The 21,500-nt window shown below is 40.3% G+C and overlaps 1 protein-coding gene across 2 annotated transcripts in view; it reads left to right on the top strand.

The window, feature by feature from the left end:
• The first annotated feature begins 4,279 nt into the window (after positions 1-4,279).
• CFAP58 (cilia and flagella associated protein 58) overlaps positions 4,280-21,500 on the top strand; it is a 108,862-nt gene continuing 91,641 nt past the window's right edge. Inside the window, exons 1-6 of one of the 2 annotated variants that reach the window (XM_017851646.1) lie at positions 4,280-4,433; positions 10,395-10,676; positions 14,112-14,260; positions 16,829-16,985; positions 17,914-18,108; positions 20,503-20,640. In XM_017851646.1, the coding sequence (XP_017707135.1) occupies positions 4,425-4,433; positions 10,395-10,676; positions 14,112-14,260; positions 16,829-16,985; positions 17,914-18,108; positions 20,503-20,640 (930 nt within the window). In that variant the 5' untranslated portion in view covers positions 4,280-4,424. Of the gene's footprint in view, positions 4,434-10,394; positions 10,677-14,111; positions 14,261-16,043; positions 16,106-16,828; positions 16,986-17,913; positions 18,109-20,502; positions 20,641-21,500 lie in introns of those variants that run through there. The other variant, XM_017851647.1, reaches the window with a different exon arrangement.

The following is a 21,500-nucleotide window of genomic DNA, read 5'->3' as shown; positions in this document are numbered from 1 at the left end:
TCTTCTTGTAAAGATACAAGTCTGATTGGCCTTATTTTAACTTAATTACCTCTTTAAAGGCTCTATCTCCAAACACTATCACATTCTGAAGTAGGGGGCATAGGGACATTAACGTATGAATTTTGGAGGGACACAATTCAGCCCCTAACACCAGTGGAGACAGGGGTGAAGAAGATGTGCATCATCTTAGTGCTCCTGTAGTTTGACAGCGTGGTAAGGAACACAGGTGTTAAGCAACCATTTACGTGACTAGGCATTAGTTACCATTGTGGGATGATGCAAGAAGTAGAATACACAATACTGGAAAAGGTAGTCTGGTGAAGTGAGATTGAAAGTAATCTGAAGAAGTGAGATCTGAAAGAAGGATGGATGGGAGCCAGCAAGCTGAAGAGAGAAAGAGAGAGAGTCAAGTATTCCAGACAGGAAGATCAGCATTTGTGAATTCTGGGCAGTGGGGAAGAGCATGGCTATCCAGGGAATTGAAAGAACCAGTGTAACAAGGAGTGAGTGATGGGAGCTGGCACCAGAAAGTCAAAAGGGCCAGATTACACGGGACCTTATTTACTGACATCCTCATTTCTGTGCTTAGTATATCCTGTCTTGGACTGTTGTCAGAAAATCTTTTATGGGGGAGTGTTGGCATGCACGTTTTGCTTCTCCTTATGCTCCTTGAGGGAGAAGATCCTGTCTTCAACTCCTTTTGTATTCTCTCTCCATAATATGCAACATAGGGCTGGACATATAGTAAGTGCTCAAGAAATAAATTAAGTGGATATAATGAGAAATGAGATGAATAGAAGCACTCATTTGTCTAAATTAGGGGCTGACGCGATCTTGTTGGGTGTGTTTCTCCTAGAGGCTCTGAAAGGTGAGGACTTTTGGTACTATAATGCCACCTAGTGATTCTTCTTATTACAACAGCACAGGGGAGCAGGGTGGTGACTAGTCTTCTGTAATCCAGAAAATTGGAAATCAAACATTTTGTTTCATCAGCATAAATTGATTTGTCCAACCACCCATTCTTTCATCCATTCATCCATCTCTGTTGATGCCCCCTGCATCTCTTTCCTATGAGCTGAATATGTCACATGCCTTTCTACCTCCTGTGGTTCTTTGATTGCTTATATTTGGGTCTTTTTGTCCTCCTACAAGTAAGGTCTCAGATATCAGTATCTAGATTCTCTGAGCTCCCATTGTGCTTTCTGTTAAAATGGCATATACTAAATTATACCATCATATTGCGTTAGAATTAACTGTAGATGTTCCCTTCTGTCTTTCCCCCAATACAGATTGTGAATGCAAAGGACTGCCATAGTCACTTTGGTGCTTCCTGTGGGCAGCCTTGTGCCTACCATGCAGTAAGTTCTTTAAAAATTGTTTACTGGATTGAATTGCTGTCACCTATATAGGCCACCTGCTTATGAAATCTCTTTTAGGAGATCCCCTGGACATGGGAAGACACACAGCCCTGCACTTGACATCAGTGCAACATATGGGTGACCAGCGCCCTCTAGGTCTTTATTTTTGTTATATACCTTCAGAAATGTTACGGAGTTTCTCTGGATCATGGCAGTCCCACAAGCCGATGGTCCCAATGTGTAATCAGGTTTCCTGTGAACACACAAAGCAGCCTGAGCTGGGTTGCTGGTCCCATTTCAAGCTCATTTCTATTAGCTTGGCTTACAGTGTGGTTCAGCCTACCTCTCCAGTTCATCCGCCACCTCTCCAGCAACCTCCATGCATATTATGACTCAGCCACATTTCCCTCTTTTTGTTCACCAGATATATAGTGTCAGGTCATGAATGAGATGTCACTGCACAGTTGTCAATTTTCCTTGAATTAATTTATCAATCCAACACAGTTCTCATAAACTTGACCAACTTACTCTAAAAATTATAAGGGAGGATAAAGGTCCATGGATAGACAAAGCAATCTTGACACAGAAGAATTTGGAATGGGGGACTTGCACTTCAACCGTGATGACTAACTAAAAACCCACAGTGATAAAACCCTGTGCTACTGACACATGAACAAACCAGAGAGCTCAGAACATACTCATGTCTATTTGAAAACTTTCCTAAACCAATTTGGAAAGAATGGATTGTTTGACATGAGTTGTTGGAAAATTTGCTCACCCCATGGAGAAAAATATAGTTAGATCCCTATCTCACACCATATGGGAAGGAGAACTCCAGATTGATTAGATAACTGAATGTAACAAAGTAAAACTATGAAGCTAATAGATAGAAAAAAAATGATGGGTGAATACCTTTATGACATTGGGGTTAAGGAAGTCTAAATAATACCAAAAACTATATAAACTATAGAGGAAAAAAAGAACTAAAGAGCCACAGTATCAAAATTAAGGACTATTGTTCCCTTAAGGACATAAAGGCAGAGTTTCTAGTCTTCTAAAGCAGATTGATGTCCAGGCCTCTCAAAGATGTCTGCAAATCAAAAGAAAAAAGACCAATAGAAAAATAGACGAAGACGCTGAAAAGGCAGTTCACAGAAGGGAATCTCAAGTAGCCTATGAATGTATAAAGAAATGGTCAAAAAATTCACTAGTAGTTAGAGAAGTGAAAATGAAAGCAAAAAATGTACTTACACTACTTTCATCATATTGACAGAAATTAGAAAATTAGCTAATTAGATGAGTCAATATTTGCAAAGCACTTAGAATAGTATTTGGCATTTACTAAACACTTCATGAGTGTTTAATAAAAAAGACCCACTACGTTCTGGAAGGGATGGATGGAAGTGTTGGACGGAAACCCTTGTACAACACACTGGAGTACAGCCTAGGGTAGTAACTCTGGTACACAATCTTAAAGTGCTTGGTAAATACCCTGGGCTTGTACTAGGCTGTTGGACATCTTTGTGCTTTTGGAAAACTGTTCACTTCTGGCCAGATGAGTTTGAAAATATCACACCCTCTAGATAGTTACAGCCTTCTAGGTTCATGACTTGGCTGGGGTACAGAGATTTTGTGAGAATAAAAAGTGCACACCTTCCTCCAGTAGGGCACATGACATGGGAAAGAGAGTAGAGGCTGTTTTTCAGCCTCCATTGCCCCATGGTTGGATGTGTTTGTGCAGGACGCAGCTGCATAAGCAAATGTCCCTGTGCATCCCTATGACTTTAACAGTTTTGCTCGTTGGCATATATTTCAGAGGAATTTGCGCAGAGGTCCATAAGGGACCACGGACAAGGACGATCGTGGCTGTATTACTTGATGTATTGGAGAATTAGAGGCAGCCTTGTTACCTAACACCTCGGGAATGGAAGTGAAGTGTGGTAGATGCCCCTTCTGAAACGCTGTGCAGTACTCAGAAGCAATGAACTAGAATATGCTTGCCAATCGCAACGAGGACACGTCCTTAAAAAGAATTTTGAGTGAAAAAAGTAGAAAATAAGATAATCTCCAAAGTCCAGTAGCATTATTTAAACATTTTTTAAAATACACTGATAAAATGCTGTACATTTCCCAAAATACATATGGAAGTACAGTAGCATGAATACCTATGGGGTTGAGGATAGGGGTTGGGCGTAGAGGTGGGGATAAAGGGAGAAAATAAAACCAGATAGGAGTCTTACACATTTCACGAACCAAGGAGTATAATTATTTCAACTATTTGTACCTGAAGTCCAGAAAGAGTGGAGGCAGAGGGGAGAGAAGAGGGCGAAGAAACGGTTTTGGGAGTGGGATCCCAGAAGAAAGATTTTCGTGATGTGGTGCTACATACGTTTTTCCAGGATGCCTTAAGCTCTGCACCCTATTTTTCTCACCACTAATATTAGATTAAATCCTTTGAAGACAGCATCTGTGGTTTCTCTACTTCAGCTGTCCCTCCGTGTCTTGCACACAGTAGCTGTTTTACAAGGGTTGAACTGACTGGAAGTGAGATTATTCCTCGTTGTTTTAGAAGGCAGAGAGTAGCCGTCTGTCCTTCCCTCATCCGGCAACTTCTGCTCCACATTTCCTTCCAAGCGTTAGTCCTCGGTTCTCCATGCTTGGCTCCCGGGTGTCCCCCACCGTCCTTTCTGGATGGCCTCTTCCCATTCGCTCACTTCTTTCTCCTGGGTGTCTCCATCTGCTCGCACTGTGGGACTCCTCCCAGCCTCTCAGGGGCACCGCTCCCTTATTTCCTTGGCTCCGCCCCATTCGGGAGATATTTGCATATTTCTCTGAGGAACCCTGCCCAGGTGCCAGCTTCAGAAGCTCCTCCCCTTTCGAATTCCCGCTAGCGCCCCTAGAGGGCGTGTCGGTTGCCAGGCGACGGGACGACGCGCCGAGCGCGGGTTTCCGCTCGGGGCGGGAGATAGAGACAGCGCGTCGCGCCTTTAGCATCTTTCCCAGACTCCTGCCCAGCTCCTGCGATCTCCACAGCAGCCTCTGAGGCCGCCCCCAGAGAGCATCAGGATGGCTGAGGTCAGGAGTCAGCGCCCTTCTGTCGCCTCTCCCTTGACCCCTCCCCATTGTCCCTCTCCTGCTGATGATTGTTACAAACGGTGATTCCAATATTCCCCCCCCATCAACATCTTATCTGTCTGCACCCTTACTCACTCCCCCGCCTTTCTCCGTTGGCTCTGGTCCCTTTACCTCCTGTTTCTCCTTCAATTGTGTGGACACCCCCTACCCCCACTGTGGCATCGGCGTTATACTAAGTGTGGTAGGAAATTAGTGAATTCTGAAATCCACACGTGACATGCACCCAGCCCTAGATCTTTAGTCATGGAGTGATACCTCAAGAGAGGCTCACGCAGAAATATTGGAGATGTCTTATCTCACAGGAGAAACCTGGCAGAAAGCTTCACAGATGCCTGCTGTTATCCCAATCAATGGCCCTTGTCCACCTGTCACACCCTGATTTCCTAATATATGATCACCTGCTGTCACACATCTTCATTAAGGCTCTTCTGCCCAACACCACTGCCCTGTGTGTTCATTGACTCCTGTGTTAACATCTTGTATCACCCCACCACTACCCCATATTACAGTACACCCCATTTTCAGCCTCTCTAATGAGGGGTTATTTCTGCAACCCTTCAATGACACCCTGCCTGCCCCCCAGCCCCCTCATTTATAACCTCAAGAGCCTCGGGTCCCTGTCATTACTTGCCATTCACAGTCCCCATCCACTGTTGGCCTACCTAAATCCTTCATGGCCCCATCAGAGCCCTTTGCCTATCACCCATCCCACGGTCTTTTCCAGCCAGGACCAGCTACATGATTTGCAAGGCCTGATGCAAAGTGAAAACACAAAATCTCTTAAAAAATTACAACGAATTTTAAGACAGAACAACAGAGCATTCAACCAAGAATGGGACCTTTCTGAGCAAGGGGCCCTGTGCAACTGACCAGTTTTCACTCCCATGAAGCCAGCCCAAGCCCCATCTTCTTTCAGCACCATCATGCTCCACACCCCCGACCCCGTTCTAGTTACTCCCTTGCTTCCTCTGCACCATTCACATCCCTTCATCATTGCTTTTCCTCTTTCTCTAGCTTTATAAATTCCATCTTCCTGTGATCAACACCTCCTTCCTTTCCTTATCATACGATCTCTTTCTTATCATCCGTCTTCCTCACTCCTGGTCTCCATCACTCTCATCTCTCTCTGACATCCATGCTGCTGTGACCACATCACTTCTCCCCATTACCCATTGTCATTTGCATCTCTCTTTCCATTTCCTTTCTTCTTCCTTCTAGTTCTTTATTGTCCCATTATTGCTTTTGAGTGTTTTCTCCTCTTTTCTCCCACTAGTCATCTTTGTTTATTTCATTCTTCATTCCCAGTAGGAAAGCCCCAGCCTCCCAGAGGCACCGACCCCTCATTTCCTTGGCTCTGCCCTATTCAGGATATATTTGCATATTTCTCTGAGGAACCCTGCCTAGATGCCGGCCTCAGAAGCTCCTCCACTATTATGGATTAGTTATTTCCATTTCCCTCTTTCTGTTACTCCTCTCGCTTCTTCCTTTCTTCTGCTTTTCTTCTTACTTGACCTCAGCCAACTTTCTCGCCTCTGCTTTCACCATTCTCTATTTTCCCTCTGGCCTCACCTTATATTGCAGTTCTCTTTTCCTTTTTCCTTTTCCTTCTCCCCACTAATTGATATTCCCAGAACTTAGGACAGGACAGTGCCTGGCACATAGCAAACACTCAGTGAATAGGTGAAGAATAAAGAAATGCCACAGTTCCTTTCTGATCGGTTCATGTTGATTTCATGCTTCTGAAACAGATACTATTATATACTATAACAGTGGAAATATCAACTGTTTATTGGCCAAAGCTAAGAGATTATTTTTCCTTTGCTGTTAAAAGTAATATACTTTTAATAACAATAGGAACAAATCTCTTTTGTTCCTAAAAGTTTCTTCAAAACTTTTCCTTCTTTGGTATTTTTCCATTCCTGTGCTAAGTAAACAGGTAAAACTTGGACTGCAAACAAATCATTAGGCTGCTGATCAGGTGTTGACATTAATACCATTTACAGGGATGGAACCAAGAACATTGTAGTGATAAATTTTTGTGTGTGCTTATGTTTAGCATCAACAAGGGAGAAGTACAGAGCAGCAGCAACACCGTATTTCCTTAATATGGTTTTTCCTCCTTTGTAGAATTACTACATTGTGGTCTTTGCAATAATCTGCTTTCAGTCAGGAAGAAAAACCTATGTGAATTTAAAATTAATACTAAAGTTGTTATACAAAATGCTATAGATATGCTTGTGACTCTACATTTCTTTTAATTTACAAAGACTGTGTTTTGCTTGCATGTCATCATTAGAGATTTAATTAATAGTACAAGTGTTTTTGAAAACCAAAAATATGTAGACTTTCTCCATATTGGGCAAGACAGGCTTGTCAAATAGAAGGTAAACTAGACTCCTTAAAATCTTCAGGGTGAATTGAAATTTTACTTTATTATTGGGACTAGAGATTGTTTCAGTTGGTTTCTTTTAGCAAGAGAGTGTTGATACCAAGGCCCTTTGTAGAGTAGAATATTAAAACATAATGTTGCAAATGTAAGTAAGACCTTGCAAGCCTTATGACTACTTTGCTCAAAAGTATTGAGTGGTTCCCTGTGGCTTGCAGAATAATGCAATCCATACTCCTTGGAATGTAATTCAGTGTCTTCACTGTGTGTCTCTAACTCCCTCGCTAGTGCTTGGCTTCCTTCTCCCTGTCATACCTCTTATCCTTTTCTAAAATGTGCACAGACTTTTTTAAACCTTTATTTTAGGTTCAGGGATAAATGTGTAGGTTTGTTATATAGGTTAATTGAATGTCACAAGGGTTTGGCATACAGATTATTTCATCACCCAAGTAGTAAGCATAGTACCTGATAGGTAATTTTTCAGTTCTTTACCCCTCCCACCTTCTACCCTCAAGTAGGCCCCAGTGTCTGTTCCCTTCTTTGTGTCCATGTGTACTTAGTGTTTAGCTCCCAGTTATAAGTGAGAACATGTATTTGGTATTCTGTTCCTGCATTAGTTAGGATAATGGCCTCTAGCTCCATCCATGTTGCTGCAAAGGACATGATCTCATTCTTTTTTTATGGCTGAGTAGTATTCCATGGTGTATATGTACTATGTTTTTCCTTTTTTGTTTTGAGATGGAGTCTCACTCTGTTGCCAGGCTGGAGTGCAGTGGACAATCTCGGCTCACTGCAACCTCTGCCTCCCTGGTTCAAACGATTCTCCTGCCTCAGACTCCCGAGTAGCTGGGATTACAGGTGCCCACCACCATACCCAGGTAATTTTTATATTTTTAGTAGAGATGGGGTTTCACCATGTTGGCCAGGCTGGTCTTGAACTCCTGACCTCAGGCGATCCACCCGCCTTGGCCTCCCAAAGTGCTGGGATTACAGGTGTTAGCCACTGTGCCCGGCCCATGTACCATATTTTCTTTATCCAGTCTATTGTAGATGACATTTAGGTCAATTCTATGTCTTTGCTATTGGGAATAGTGCTGTGATGAGCGTACGCATGCATGTGTCTTTATGGTAGAATGATTTATATTCCTTTGGGTATATATCCAGTAATGGAATTTCTGGGTCAAGTGGTAATTCTAAGTTATTTGAGAAATTGCCACACTGCTTTCTATAATGGCTGAACTAATTTACATTCCCACCAGCAGAGTATGTTCCCTTTTCTCTACAACCTTGCCAGCATCTGTTATTTTTTTACTTTTTAATGAAGCCATTCTGACTGGTGTGAGATGGTATCTCATTGTGGTTTTGATTTGCATTTCTCTAATGATTAGCGATGTTGAGCATTTTTTTCATATGCTTGTTGTCTGTGTGTATGTCTTCTTTTGAAAAGTGTCTGTTTATATCCTTTGTCCACTTTTTAATGGGGATGTTTGTTTTTTGCTTGTTATTTTATTTAAGTCCCTTATAGATTCAGAATATTAGACCTTTGTTGGATGCACAGTTTGCAAATGTTTTCTCCCATTCTGTGGGTTATCTGTTTACTCTGTTGATAGTTTTTTTTTGGTTTTTTGGTTTTTTGTTTTTGTTTTTTGTTTTTTTTTGCTGTGCAGAGGCTCTTTAGTTTAATTAAGTCCCATTTGTCAATTTTGTTTTTGTTGCAATTGCTTTTAGCATCTTTGTCATGAGATGCTTGTCAGGGCCTATGTCCGGAATGGTATTTCCTAGGTCATCTTTCAGGGTTTTTATAGTTTTAGGTTTTACATTTAAGTCTTTAATACATCTTGAATTGATTTTTGTATATGGTATAAAGACGGAGTCCGGTTTCAATCTTCTGCATATGGCTAGCCTATTATCCCAGCACCATTTATTGAATGGAGAATACTTTTCCTATTGCTTTTTTGTTGACTTTGTCAAAAATCAGATGGTTGTAGCTGTGCCGCATTATTTCTGGACTCTATTCTGTTCCGTTCATCCCTCTTATTCTTTAGCCAGCTTGGATACTTGCTTGGCACTGAGCTTTGCTCAAGCTTTGCCATCTGCTGGGAATGCCCCTTTTCTCCATATTCCCCTGTGAAAATTCCACTTTTCCTTCTGGGCCTGCTCAAATGCCAATTCTTTTCTAAGATTTTTTTTTTTTTTTTTTTTTTTTTTTTTTTTTATTCTTGCTGCTGGGAATAATTCTCTTTCTGTGGGTTCATAGAGAACTTTGAATACATTTTATGGTAGGGATCAAATCAAATTCTATGCTTTCATTAACTGCATTCATACCCCACCAGGAATTAAGTATAAATTCCCTATGGATAAGCTGTTTATTCTTCATCTTGGTATCTCTTACAGAATCCATCACAGAATTTATATATGGCAGATGTTCAGTAAATACTTGCTCAATGAATGAATAAATATATTAACCACACCCATTCTTCTTCATTATTGTGTTGTACATAACAAGGAGTAGGTGGATTTGTTTGCTAGGGCAGCCATAACAAAGCACCACAAACTGGGTGGCTTACTCCAGTCTGAGTTCATCTTAACTTATTAAATGACTCTGTTCCAAATAAGGTCAGATTAGCAGAGTTAGGACTTCAAAATACCTTTTTGGGGGACACGGTTCAACCCCGAAAAGTAGAGAAAGAAGAATTCTGATATAACTTACTCTTAGGTTCTCATCTAAGTAATAGCCAGACTTGCTTGAATTATATCTATATGTCTGGGCTTATATTTTTCAATAATTTGTTTCCCATCTAACCATGGAAAGCAAATGTGGAAAAGTTCCATGAGTATTGCATAGGGGCATTTTAGGACACTGTGGGGCATGACCTAGCCTATATTTCTGAGGGATAAAAATGATGGAATCTCTTTTGGGAGACAAGTCCATATTTCAGATGAGTTTCACTGTATATGTGATTTCATGATATCTATGCCAAGATCTTCCTATGTCTGGCCTCAACACACCGTGGCCACCCCCGCTGCCCTTTGCAGTCTTAGGGGCAATAAGAAACAGGGCCCAATGAAAAGAGACTAGGGTTGGAATAATCATAACAGCTCTGAAAATTCATTGAATTCCTACTATTTACCAGGCATTTGGCTAAGTGTTTAACATCAGTGATCTCATTTAATCTAATGCTTAGCAACACCATGTGGTGGGAACTGTTATTATCCTAATGCATATATATTCTGCATACATATTCCAATGCATATATGTATGTATATGTAATGTAAATATAAATGTATAATGTGTATGTATGTGTGTATATATGTGTACACACATATATATGTACATAAGCATCAGGGTCTGAACAAGGACCTTTCCTTTCATATAATCTTAATTTTTCTGCTTATCTGTGGTTTTAATTTTGCTCGTATGGAGGTGTTTCATTCAGAGATAATAGCAGTAATTCCTTGATAGTAATGATGTAGATGTTGCAATGCCCTTTCCCATCCCTGCTTTTTTTCTATAGGAAAAGGGCGAAAAACAAGTCCTGGAAGAATCTGCATTTGAAGAAATGGAAAGAGATTTTCAGGGAGTTCTTCATGAACTTTCAGGAGACAAAAGTCTGGACAAATTTCGGATTGAATATGAGAGGCTTCATGCTGTCATGAAAAAGTCTTATGACAATGAAAAGCGTCTGATGGCCAAATGCAGAGAGCTAAATGCAGAGATTGTAGTGAATTCCGCAAAGGTCGCCACTGCCCTTAAGCTCTCTCAGGATGATCAGACCACCATTGCATCCCTAAAGAAGGTCAGTGATCTTCTAGAAATGGAATGAACCTGAATTTAAAACATCATTCTCTCATTACATTGGCACCTCTAGGCTGGTAGTAAATGAGTTATTAGGTAAAAATTTACATGATTTTATATTCATTAAGCCTAAGGAATAATGTTCATTTTCAAAGAAAATGATTTTTTAGCCTAGGTGAATCATATCATGCAGAAAATAATGGAGAATCTTACTGGCTTGGTTTCTGAGAAAAGATTTAGAGATAAGTAAATTCAATATTTGGAATCTCAATATGTCTTATTTGATGCATGATGAGTAATTTAATACCTCATGATGATAGCTTAACTGTTAAAGATATTTTCATATTTCTGCTTTTTCCACTGTTTTAGTAAAGATTGCCTTGAGAATTCCCAGGTAGTAGTTTTCATGACCTTTCTTCCTAGCACCCCTTTTCTTTCCTCTCAATCCTCCCAGTTCCTCATAATAGGAGAACAGAGATTCAGTCTGGGGATACTGAGGATGTATTGCCTTGTTTTACACTAGATTTTTTTCATCCTTAAATGTGTTGCATTATTTTGAAGTAAAATATAAACGTTCCTTGTTGACTCATGATGATAAGAGGTTGAAACATAATTAAAACCCTAAATATGAGAAACAATTTATAAAATTTTTAGACAGTTGCCTTGATATCATGCAATTAGATGCCACCCAGTTCAAATGAATTTCCAAGTCCAGCACTAAATATGGATTATCAATTATCTTAGAAACTATTCACTTTTAAGTGCTATTTTAAAATTTATTGTCATGTTAGCCTCCTAACTGGTCTCCTTGCCTGCAGAAGACATGTCCTTCTTTATTCCATCCTTGCTGAGAAACCAATATAAGAAGGCTTTAAGTTGTTTTATAATGGAAAAAAATTTTTTCATTGCAAATTTAAAAACTGATGATGGGCGGGGAGTGGTGGCTCATGCCTGTAATCCCAGCACTTTGGGAGGCCGAGGTAGATGGATCACTTGAGGTCAGGAGACCAGATTGGACAACATGGTGAAACCCCGTCTCTACCGAAAATACAAAAATTAGCTGGGTGTGGTGGCATGTGCCTATAGTCCCAGCTAGTTGGGAGGCTGAGGCAATAGAATCACTTGAACCAGAAGGTGGAAGTTGCAGTGAGCCGAGATTGTGCCACTGCACTCCAGCCTTGGCAACAGAGCAAGACTCTGTCTCAAAAAACAAAACAAAACAAAAACCCCAAAACATACAAACAAAATCTGGAAATGGAAGTCATGAATGGATTAAAATCTAATTAGTAAAGTTGATTTGGATAAAACTTTTGTAATCTTTTTTAAATGTAAATATCTTTCATTTGTGTTGCTAAATATAGCACATATGGTTGCTACATAACAAATATTCCACAAACCGACATTTTACTTTGAATCACTGAATTATTTGCTATAGTTACCCAAGGTAATCTGTCTAATGTAATAGTGACCATGAATTTGTTACATTAAATACTCTTTTCCACCCATTTTATTCCTTGTCAATATACAAGTGGAATATTTTAACCGAAAGCTTATAGGTTCTTATCTATTTAAAAGACCCACATTCTACTTGACAGAATTTTGCAAGAAAGTTAAGTGGTAGCCTAAAACTCAAAGCTGTTGTGTATTAGTTGGTCATCACATTGCATTAAAGAAATACCTGAGACTGGGTAATTTATAAAGAAAAGAGGCTTACTTGGCTAATGGTTCTGCAGGCTGTTCAGGAAGCATAACACTGGCATCTGCTCAGCTTCTTGGGAGGCCTCAGGAAACTTAACAATCATGGCAGAAGGCCAAGTGGAGCAGATGCTTCACATGGGCCAGAGCAGGAGCAAGAGAGGGAGAGGGGAGGTGTCACACACTTTTTTTTTTAAACTTTTAAGTGCAGGAGTACATGTGCAGGTTTGTTACATAGGTAAACGTGTATCATGGGGGTTTGTTGTACAGATTATTTAATCACCAGGTATTAAGCCTAGTATCCATTAGTTATTGTTCCTTATCCTCTCCCTCCTCCTACTCTTCACCCTCTGAAAGGCCCCAGTGTGTTATTCCCCTCTAGGTGTCCATGTGTTTTTATCATTTAGCTCGCATCTATAAGTGAGAACATGTGGTATTTGGTTGTCGTTTCTTGTGTTAGTTTGCTAAGGATAATGGACTCTAGCTCCATCCATGTCCTTGCAAAGGACATGATCTTGTACTTTTTTATGGCTGCATAGTATTTCATGATATACATGTACCACATTTTCTTTATCCAGTCTATCATTGATGGGCATTTGGGTTGGTTCCAAGTCTTTGCTATTGTCAATAGCACTGTGATGAACATATGTGTGAATCACACACTTTTAAATGACCAGATCTCGTAAGAACTCACTCACCATCACAAGGACAGTACCAAGAGGATGGTGCTAAACCATTCATGAGAAATCCGCCCCCATGATTCAATCACCTCCCACTAGGCCCCACCTCCAACATTGGGGATTACATTTCAATATGAGATTTTGGCAGGGACATACATCCAAATTATGTCATGTTGCAAAATTTACTGTTTGTTGCTCCTTTACTGGAACTGCTGTAATTCACTTTTAAGTATTTATGTCAATATTGCACATTGCAGTTTATAATAGTAAGGAAGCCAAACCTGCGTGGGTCATTGCCTCCATTCCCTGTTATGGGTTTTTCCCATATATAAGCATTTGATGAGAAGGCTTGGGCTTGAGTTTCTGAAAAATGGGAATTACCAAGGTTGTTTGGTACAATTAGGTAACAGTAAAGAATAGCATTGTGTGGGTTGTTCTAAAGCTCACAATGCCACTAGGAGCTCACTTGGGACCAGATGATAAAATGTATTTTTTATTTACAAATCTATCGAGAGGTTTAATTCAGTCTGTCAATTTAGGACTCGGATCTATGATCATTCCTCATGTGATAAAACTTAACTGTTTTTCCTTTTAATATCTGGACTTGGAAAGCACATAAACTTTCCCTTCTAATTTTGCAAACCTTGCGGTAAGTGAGCCTTGTAGCCACACTTAGCTACACAAGAAAAAATACCCTCTGCCAGTCCCTACTTTATTTTATTTTTATTTATTTATTTTTTTCGAGACAGGGTCTTGCCCTGTCATCCAGGCTGGAGTGCAGTGGCATGATTGCAGCTCACTGCAGCTTCAGATTCCTGGGCTCAAGAGGTCTTCTAGCCTTTGCCTCCCTAGTAGCTGGGACTACAGGCCTGTACCACCATGTCCAGTCCAGTCCTCCTCTTTCAATGTGCTATTCACTATTGACTAGCTCATGTTAAACAATTTAGTCAATGCACCTTTATACAACTACGCTGTGGTTATGGTGTTATTCTGTTTGCTAGTTTATCTTGCATCTAGAACCCAGTTTGGTCTTTCTCACTGATATCCTATGGCCCATCTAGGAAATTGAAAAGGCCTGGAAGATGGTGGACTCAGCCTATGACAAAGAGCAGAAGGCCAAGGAGACGATTCTTGCTCTGAAAGAGGAAATAGTGAACCTGACCAAACTAGTTGAGCAAGGGTCTGGACTGTCAATGGACCAGGATAGCAAGTAGGTCATAGCCTTGTTGATGTATGTTGAACTTGCCTTTGCAGAGGCCTCCTTCAATAGACAGCCTGGGGCTTGCCAGTGTCTTCTTGAACATTCTCTGTGATACAAAACTCTTCTTTATTGGGTTCTCAGAGATTGTTTTCTGTCTATTGCATTTTAAGTAATGCTCTTTTCTCCACACCTAAGAACTTCTAATTCGTGGTTATCTTAAACTTCTGACTCCATAGGAATTCAGTAGTATAGTTTCAAAATGAATAAGATGTTAGGTTTATTTATTTCTCTTTGACTTGTGTAGAATATAAATGACTGATTTTCTGCCCAGAGTCCCAGCTTCTCCCACCTACTCCCCATGATCAATCTCATCACCATCCCTCCCACCCTTCAGTTTCTAGGCCAGAAAACAGAGCTGCTCTTCCCTCCTGCTGCTCCTCCATCTCTTAAAGCCACTGTCTTGTGGACTTGGTCTTCTAAGCATGGCCTTTTACTCCTTCTGGTCACCAGTGCTACTGCCTTGGTTCAGGCCTCCTATTCTCTGCCAGATTTGGCAGTAGCCTCCTAACTGGTCTCCCTGACTGCAGAAGACATGTCCTTCTTTATTCCATCATTGCTACCAAATCTAGGCTCCTGAAACACATGTGCACCTATCCCCAGCATAAACACTTTCAATAGCTACCCATACCCAAAGGATAAAGCCCAGACTCTTGAATGTGTCATCCAGAGCCCTTTGAGAATCTGCCCCAATCAGCCTCTCTAGCCTCGTGCCAGCCCATCAAGTTGCTCACACCTCCATGCCTTTGTACATGCTGCTTTCCATGCTCAGAATGCCTTTTCTTCCATTCTCCCCATGATCACCTTTTATGCCTCCTTTAAGACCCATCTCAAACACTGTCTTAACTTCATCACCATCAGCATCACTCTTCCAACATCCTCTCCACATCCAGACTCCAATGACCACACAGAAAGTCACTATGTTTTCTATTTCCATAAGACCCAACATTTACCTCCAGTATGGCACTGATCAGATTGTATTGAAAATTATTTGTTGATGTGCTTCTCTACCCACTAGGCTGTGAACTCCCTGAAGGAAGACACCTTTATATCCCCTCCAGGAGCCCAGCACTGTATGGGGCATGCAAAACATGGCATCAATGAATGAATCAAGAATGAACATACACTTCCTTGGGCAACCAAGGAAATTAACCAGATCTGATGTTGCTATTTAAGTTTCTTATGTTTTTTTGATGCGTTGATCCAACATTGACAGATAGTTCTAAGTACAGGTGTTGGGACAGGGAATAGGAAATAAAAACAGAAAATATGATGCCTGTAGTGTGGGCTTTATCTTCTCGTTAAGGAAGTCAAGCATATTCAGAGCAACTACTGAAGAGGAATGCGAGGGAACTGATTCAGATACAAGGCATTTTAAACAAGCATTGGAAGAGGGTGAGGAGGAGAACTGAAGAAAGAACCCAGCCCATAATTTTATCTTTAACAGTGTGCCCAGGCGTAACTGTCTGTCTTCATAGTAACCTTAGAATTTGAGGTTTTATTTCTGGAGTAGAATTTGAGTGCAGGTTTAAAGTTTCCTTATTAAACATTTGTTACATCAGAGGTGTTGGTAAATACATTTTGTCAAATTACTGTGTTTTGAGCAGTCATTTGATGACTGTCAGCTGCAAGAGTCTGCAGTGCAAGTTCTCCTCTGCCTTCTCAGCTCCAAGAACTGCCTTGTTCTACATTCATTCTGCTGCAGAGGTCGTATCAGACACTGAGCTTCCACTTGCAAAGTGCTAATTCTGCAGAAAGTCGTGCCAAATCATATGGAATGGCTTTTGAAATTTGGAGGTAACTGGTTTACAATTCAAATCAATAAATATTGTCACATAACCTCCAAAAATGGACATCATGAATGATTTTCCCAATTTTGTTCTTCGTAACATTTTATCTGGGCTGCATTCATTTGGGAGAAACTAATCTCTTTGGGTAAATGGATAGAAAACTAGCAAAGCATATTATTTGGTTCTGTTTATGTTTTATTCTAGAGTTTATAGCTGTGATCATAGCCCTCCAGTGGATATATTAAACAAATAATTTCCTAAATTGACATCTGCTTAGGATTAATTACCAGAGTTCACAATAGCAACATAGTCTTATTGTAACAAATTCAAGTAATACAGAGGTGTGGAAAGTATCAACCTCCACAACCTTCCACCCTAAATTTTTCAGAGATAATCAGTGATATGTTTTTCTGGGCTTCTGTAAAACACACACACACACACACACACACACACACACACACACACACACACTCTCATGCATGAATAGACATTGTATTTTCTTAAAGATAAAAAAATAAATTATACTATGCATGTTATCTTTAGTACTTCTTTCCAGTTAACATCTCACAATCTGATCCCATATCATGGCATAAAGATCTTTCTCTTTAATGCCTGAATAGTGTTAATCATTGACCTGACATCTTTCTCATGAAAATGAGCTCAGAGAATGATATGAAGGACCCCTGAGCAGGTGGCCATTTAGTCTGACTCCTATGTTCTTCCTATTTAGCATCCGAGATTTACTGAAGTTCAAAGAAGAAGTGACAAAGGAGAGAGACCAGCTCTTATCAGAAGTGGTAAAATTACGAGAATCGCTAGCTCAGACCACTGAACAGCAGCAGGAAACAGAGCGATCCAAAGAGGAGGCTGAACACACCATCAGTCAGGTCTGCCATGGAGGGCAAGAAGAAGGAAGATTTCCTTCCAGAGGATGTTTGTCCTTCCACAGTCTCTATTCCCTTCTTGTTCCTTTCTCAAATTTACCCCCTTGTGCCCAAGTGAAGCATCCTCAGTTCTGCTTATCTCTTTAGTTTGTTCTCTGGAGAGGAGCTTTACTTGAATTGAGCGACTTGATTTGTTCTTTCTCTGCATGCTCTGTCTGAGAAGTCACTGAGGCAGGCACTCCCTACTTACAGTTCTGGCTCAAAAAGATGATCCCCACGAAGGCCAGGGGCCCAGCACCTGGGGATGGTGGGAGTCATTTCTTTGGCCCTTCTTATTTATTTATTTATTTTTTATTAGAAAGCCATTTAGTGGACTCCTTCTGAACACTTTTATATAAAGCCCGAAGTCAAATAGATCATATACAATATGCAGTCCCCAAGAGAAAAACGTGAGACTTCTTTGAACATGAGATAAGAAAAATGCTTTTCATAGAATTTGGACATCAAGATAAACGTATAGTGCTCTCTTTAGCAATATCCAAGGTCATGCAAAACACAATTTTATAGTTAGGGTAGCTAGTCCCGTTTTATTTAATCCCTATTGATAGAGAATCGGATGAATTCTTTCCATGTTTAATGCCCCTAGAACTCTGAGCTTCCATATGTATTTGATTTTGTACCATACTTTGTGGATTTGTTGCCCACCATCAGAGTAGTCATTTGGTTTCAAGGCCCCGAGAAACAGTATAGAATATTCCTGAAAAGTTTGAACACTGGGGCTCAAGGATGTCTGCCCTATAGGGGAAATGCTACTACAAAGTGACTGCCCTGACAATCACAGACCTGAGAGAGCAGGGTGGGGTTTGACTGGCTGAGGCCTGCCATGGTCAGGGCTCATCTCTTTCTCTCTTGTCCTTCCCGCACCCTCTAGTTCCAACAAGAAATCCAGCAACGTCAGAATGAAGCTTCCAGGGAGTTCCGGAAGAAGGAAAAACTAGAGAAAGAGCTCAAGCAGATTCAGACAGACATGGACAGCAGGCAGACAGAAATAAAAGCCTTGCAGCAGTATGTGCAGAAGAGCAAGGAGGAACTTCAGAAGCTGGAGCAGCAGCTGAAGGAGCAGAAGGTGAGTTGGGTGTGGGCCTTTGCTAAAAAAACAAGAAAAACCCAGAATGGCACCTTTGTTCACACCCATTTGTGCATTTTGAATTCTCTTGGAAAGCAGCAAATTCCCTTCACTACTCGTGGTGATGATGTAAAACTTAGCATTGCAATTTGGTCTTTGAATGGCTCTTATGAGGTAGTTATGCCCCCCTTTTAAAATTTTCCAGCTCTAACAGGTTAATAAGTTTCCTTTTAACCTTTTATTGACCTATACTACACATATAGAAAAGTGTATATGTCACAAGTCAGCTTGATGAATTTTAACCACTCAACCGCATCTTGGTCACCTGCTCCCAGCCGGAGATACAGAACATTCCAGCACCCCCAGAAGCCCTTTTGTGCTCCCTTTTAGTCATTCTCCCCCTAAAGTACCACCTCTATCCTGAATTCTAAGCAGAGTTTGGTTTTGCCTGTCTTCATACTTTACAGAAATAAAATATTACAGGATATATTCTTTGTGTCTAACTTCTGTTATATTCTGTTTGTGAGATTCAGTCATGTTGTTGCCATGTAGTTATAGACTTGTGACACCCAATATGGTAACCCTTAGCAACAAGTGGCTATTTAAATTCAACTTTATTAAAATGAAATTAAATTAAAAATTCATTTCCTTGGTTATACCAGCATCATTTCAAGTACTCAGTAGCCACAGGTGGCTAGTCAATGCCATATTAGCACAGACAGAGAACATTTACATCACTGCAGAAAGCTCTACTGGACAGAGCTCAGTAGACCATAAACTCTCATTGCTGTACAGTATTCCATTGGGTGAGTATAACAATTTATTTTTAACAGTTTTATTTTATTTATTTTATTTTATTATTATTTTCTTTTGAGATGGAGTCTCTCTGTCACCCAGGCTGGAGTATAGTGGCATGATCTCAGCTCACTGTAACCTCCACCTCCTGGGTTGAAGTGATTCTCCTGCCTCAGTCTCCCGAGTAGCTGGAGTCCGCCACCATGCCTGGCTAATTTTTATATCTTTAGTAGAGACAGGGTGTCACCATGTTGGCCAGGCTGGTCTCGAGCTCCTGACCTCAAGTAATCCAACTGTCTCAGCCTCCCAAGGTGCTGGGATTATAGGCATGAGCCACCGCGCCCGGCCAACAGGTTTATTTTTAATTTATTTTCAAGTTTAGCAAACTATGGTCAGTCTTTATTTATTTTTACTATGGGACTGTTTTTAACGCTTTCTCTATTATAGCAGTTTAAGGTGACACAAGTATTGGTAATTGTATTATGTTTTCTCTCATTTCTTAAAGAAGCAATTCATTTAATTGAAAAGTCTTTTCTTAAATATGTTTTCCTCAGGAAGCTTGTTTCCAAAGACTTGTCAAGTCGTATAGCAGTTTTATACTCAAAAATAGATACAAGTATACCTTTTTTTGTCCATTGCTCTATTAATTTTATGTAAAGCCAGAAGTCAAATAGATAATTCACAATGTGCAGCCTCCAGCAGAAAAACATGAGACTTCTTTGAGCATGAAACATAAGAGAGAGGCTTTTGGACATCAGGATAAAAACTATCCTCCTATGAAACACAATTTCATTTTTAGCATAGCCAGTTACATTTTATTTAGTCCCTATTGATGGACAATTGGTTGGATTCTTTTCATGCTTAATTTTTGTGTGCATGGGAGTTATATTTTGCAGACATTACTTAAGCTGTCTTTCTATTTTTATCCTGCAATTCATTTGCTATCCCTCCACCTCCCAATAGAAATGAGCCCCCAAGATATAATCCTTTGTTTTTATAAAACCATATCTGCTCAGGATAGTCAAGGCAGAGAAGAGGAAAATCTGGCTGACACTGAACTCAAGCAGACATAAATCACTCCGCTGCTGTTCCATGGTTTTGACTTAAGTTAGATTAAAAGAAAATTGTCTCTGTGTTGGTGTTAGTGAACAGTTCTGTTGATGAAAATGTTGCAGGATTTTAATGCAGGATTTGCTTCTGAAGATGTAGCTTCCAAGCCCCACAGCTTATAAAATCCGTTTGAATCTCTAGCTCATTTGCAATGATTATAGCAATTGTTGCGTATGCAAAGCCTGCCAAATGGCAAACAGGCATTAAAATATTTATCCACCACCTGTGAACAAGACTTCCCAAGGCTCTCAGAAAAAAAATTATGCTCACTGTGTTATTCATTAGAAGGCGTCATTTTCCTCAACCGTTTAACATTCATCATATTTGAGTGCGTTAGTGCTTTCATCGGGGATAAAGAACAATTTCTACAAAGACAAAAACTCAGGGTTACTGTTATCTTCCCAGGAGGTTTGTGGGGCCCCCTGTGTGTATATACAAGTATTGTAATCAGATTAAAAAGCATTAACCAGCTCATTCCATCCCTTTCAGATATTGAATGAGAGAGCTGCAAAGGAACTCGAGCAATTTCAGATGAGAAATGCTAAACTTCAGCAAGAGAATGAGCAGCACAGTTTGGTTTGTGAGCAGCTATCCCAGGAAAACCAACAGAAGGCGTTGGAGCTCAAAGTAAACACCAAGTCACATGTCTGTTCCCTAGCTCTTCCTTCCTCATTCCCTATTAACACAGGTTTGCCTTGGCAATTGGAGCCCTCGGTTGGATAACCTGTGTTGGCTCTACTGAGTGCCTTGACACATCAGAGGCAGGTGCAAGCCTATAGTGATTGCTTTATGCCCAAAAGCAGAGTTTGATGGCTTCCATTCTTATAAAATTGCAAACCTGATTATTGATCATATCGTTATGCAAATGGTTTCCAAAGTGAGCTCAGATGTCTACCTCTGTAACTAGCCTTGCAAGAAACCAGTTGCTCAAAGCAAGAAATCCATTCATACATGTGAACAGCAAAAAATTTCAGATTATAGTTTACTACTTGTTGGAGAAGGTGGGATGGAATGGTTGAGGGAGAGACTGATACTACCTAGTATTTACTTACAGGATTGTGGAATCATGATTTCCACTTCTGTCCAAGGTATACTTTGAGACAGATTTCCTGTTCTTCTCCTTGCTATCATTGAAGAGTGCTGGCAAATTAAGTTTAGATAACAATTTATACTCTGATATATATTGTACACCTACCTGCTTAACAGAGCAGCTTTATGTTTGTCACTTTAATTCTGAAAAAATCTATATTCCCCACTCTGGTTATGTTAGAATACTGGATGTAAAAAGAGTGGTCTAGCAAGAACCAACCCAAATGTCCATCAGTGAGAGACTGGATTAAGAAAATGTGGCACATATACACCATGGAATACTATGCAGCCATAAAAAGGATGAGTTCATGTCCTTTGTGGGGACATAGATGAAGCTGGAAAGCATCATTCTTAGCAAACTATCACAAGGACAGAAAATAAAACACCACATGTTCTCA

Source organism: Rhinopithecus bieti, unplaced genomic scaffold, assembly GCF_001698545.2.
Source record: "Rhinopithecus bieti isolate Rb0 unplaced genomic scaffold, ASM169854v2 scaffold_31787, whole genome shotgun sequence".
Classification (NCBI taxonomy): domain Eukaryota; kingdom Metazoa; phylum Chordata; class Mammalia; order Primates; family Cercopithecidae; genus Rhinopithecus; species Rhinopithecus bieti.
Note: the sequence above shows the minus strand (reverse complement) of the source record. Positions and strands in the feature narration are given on the sequence as shown.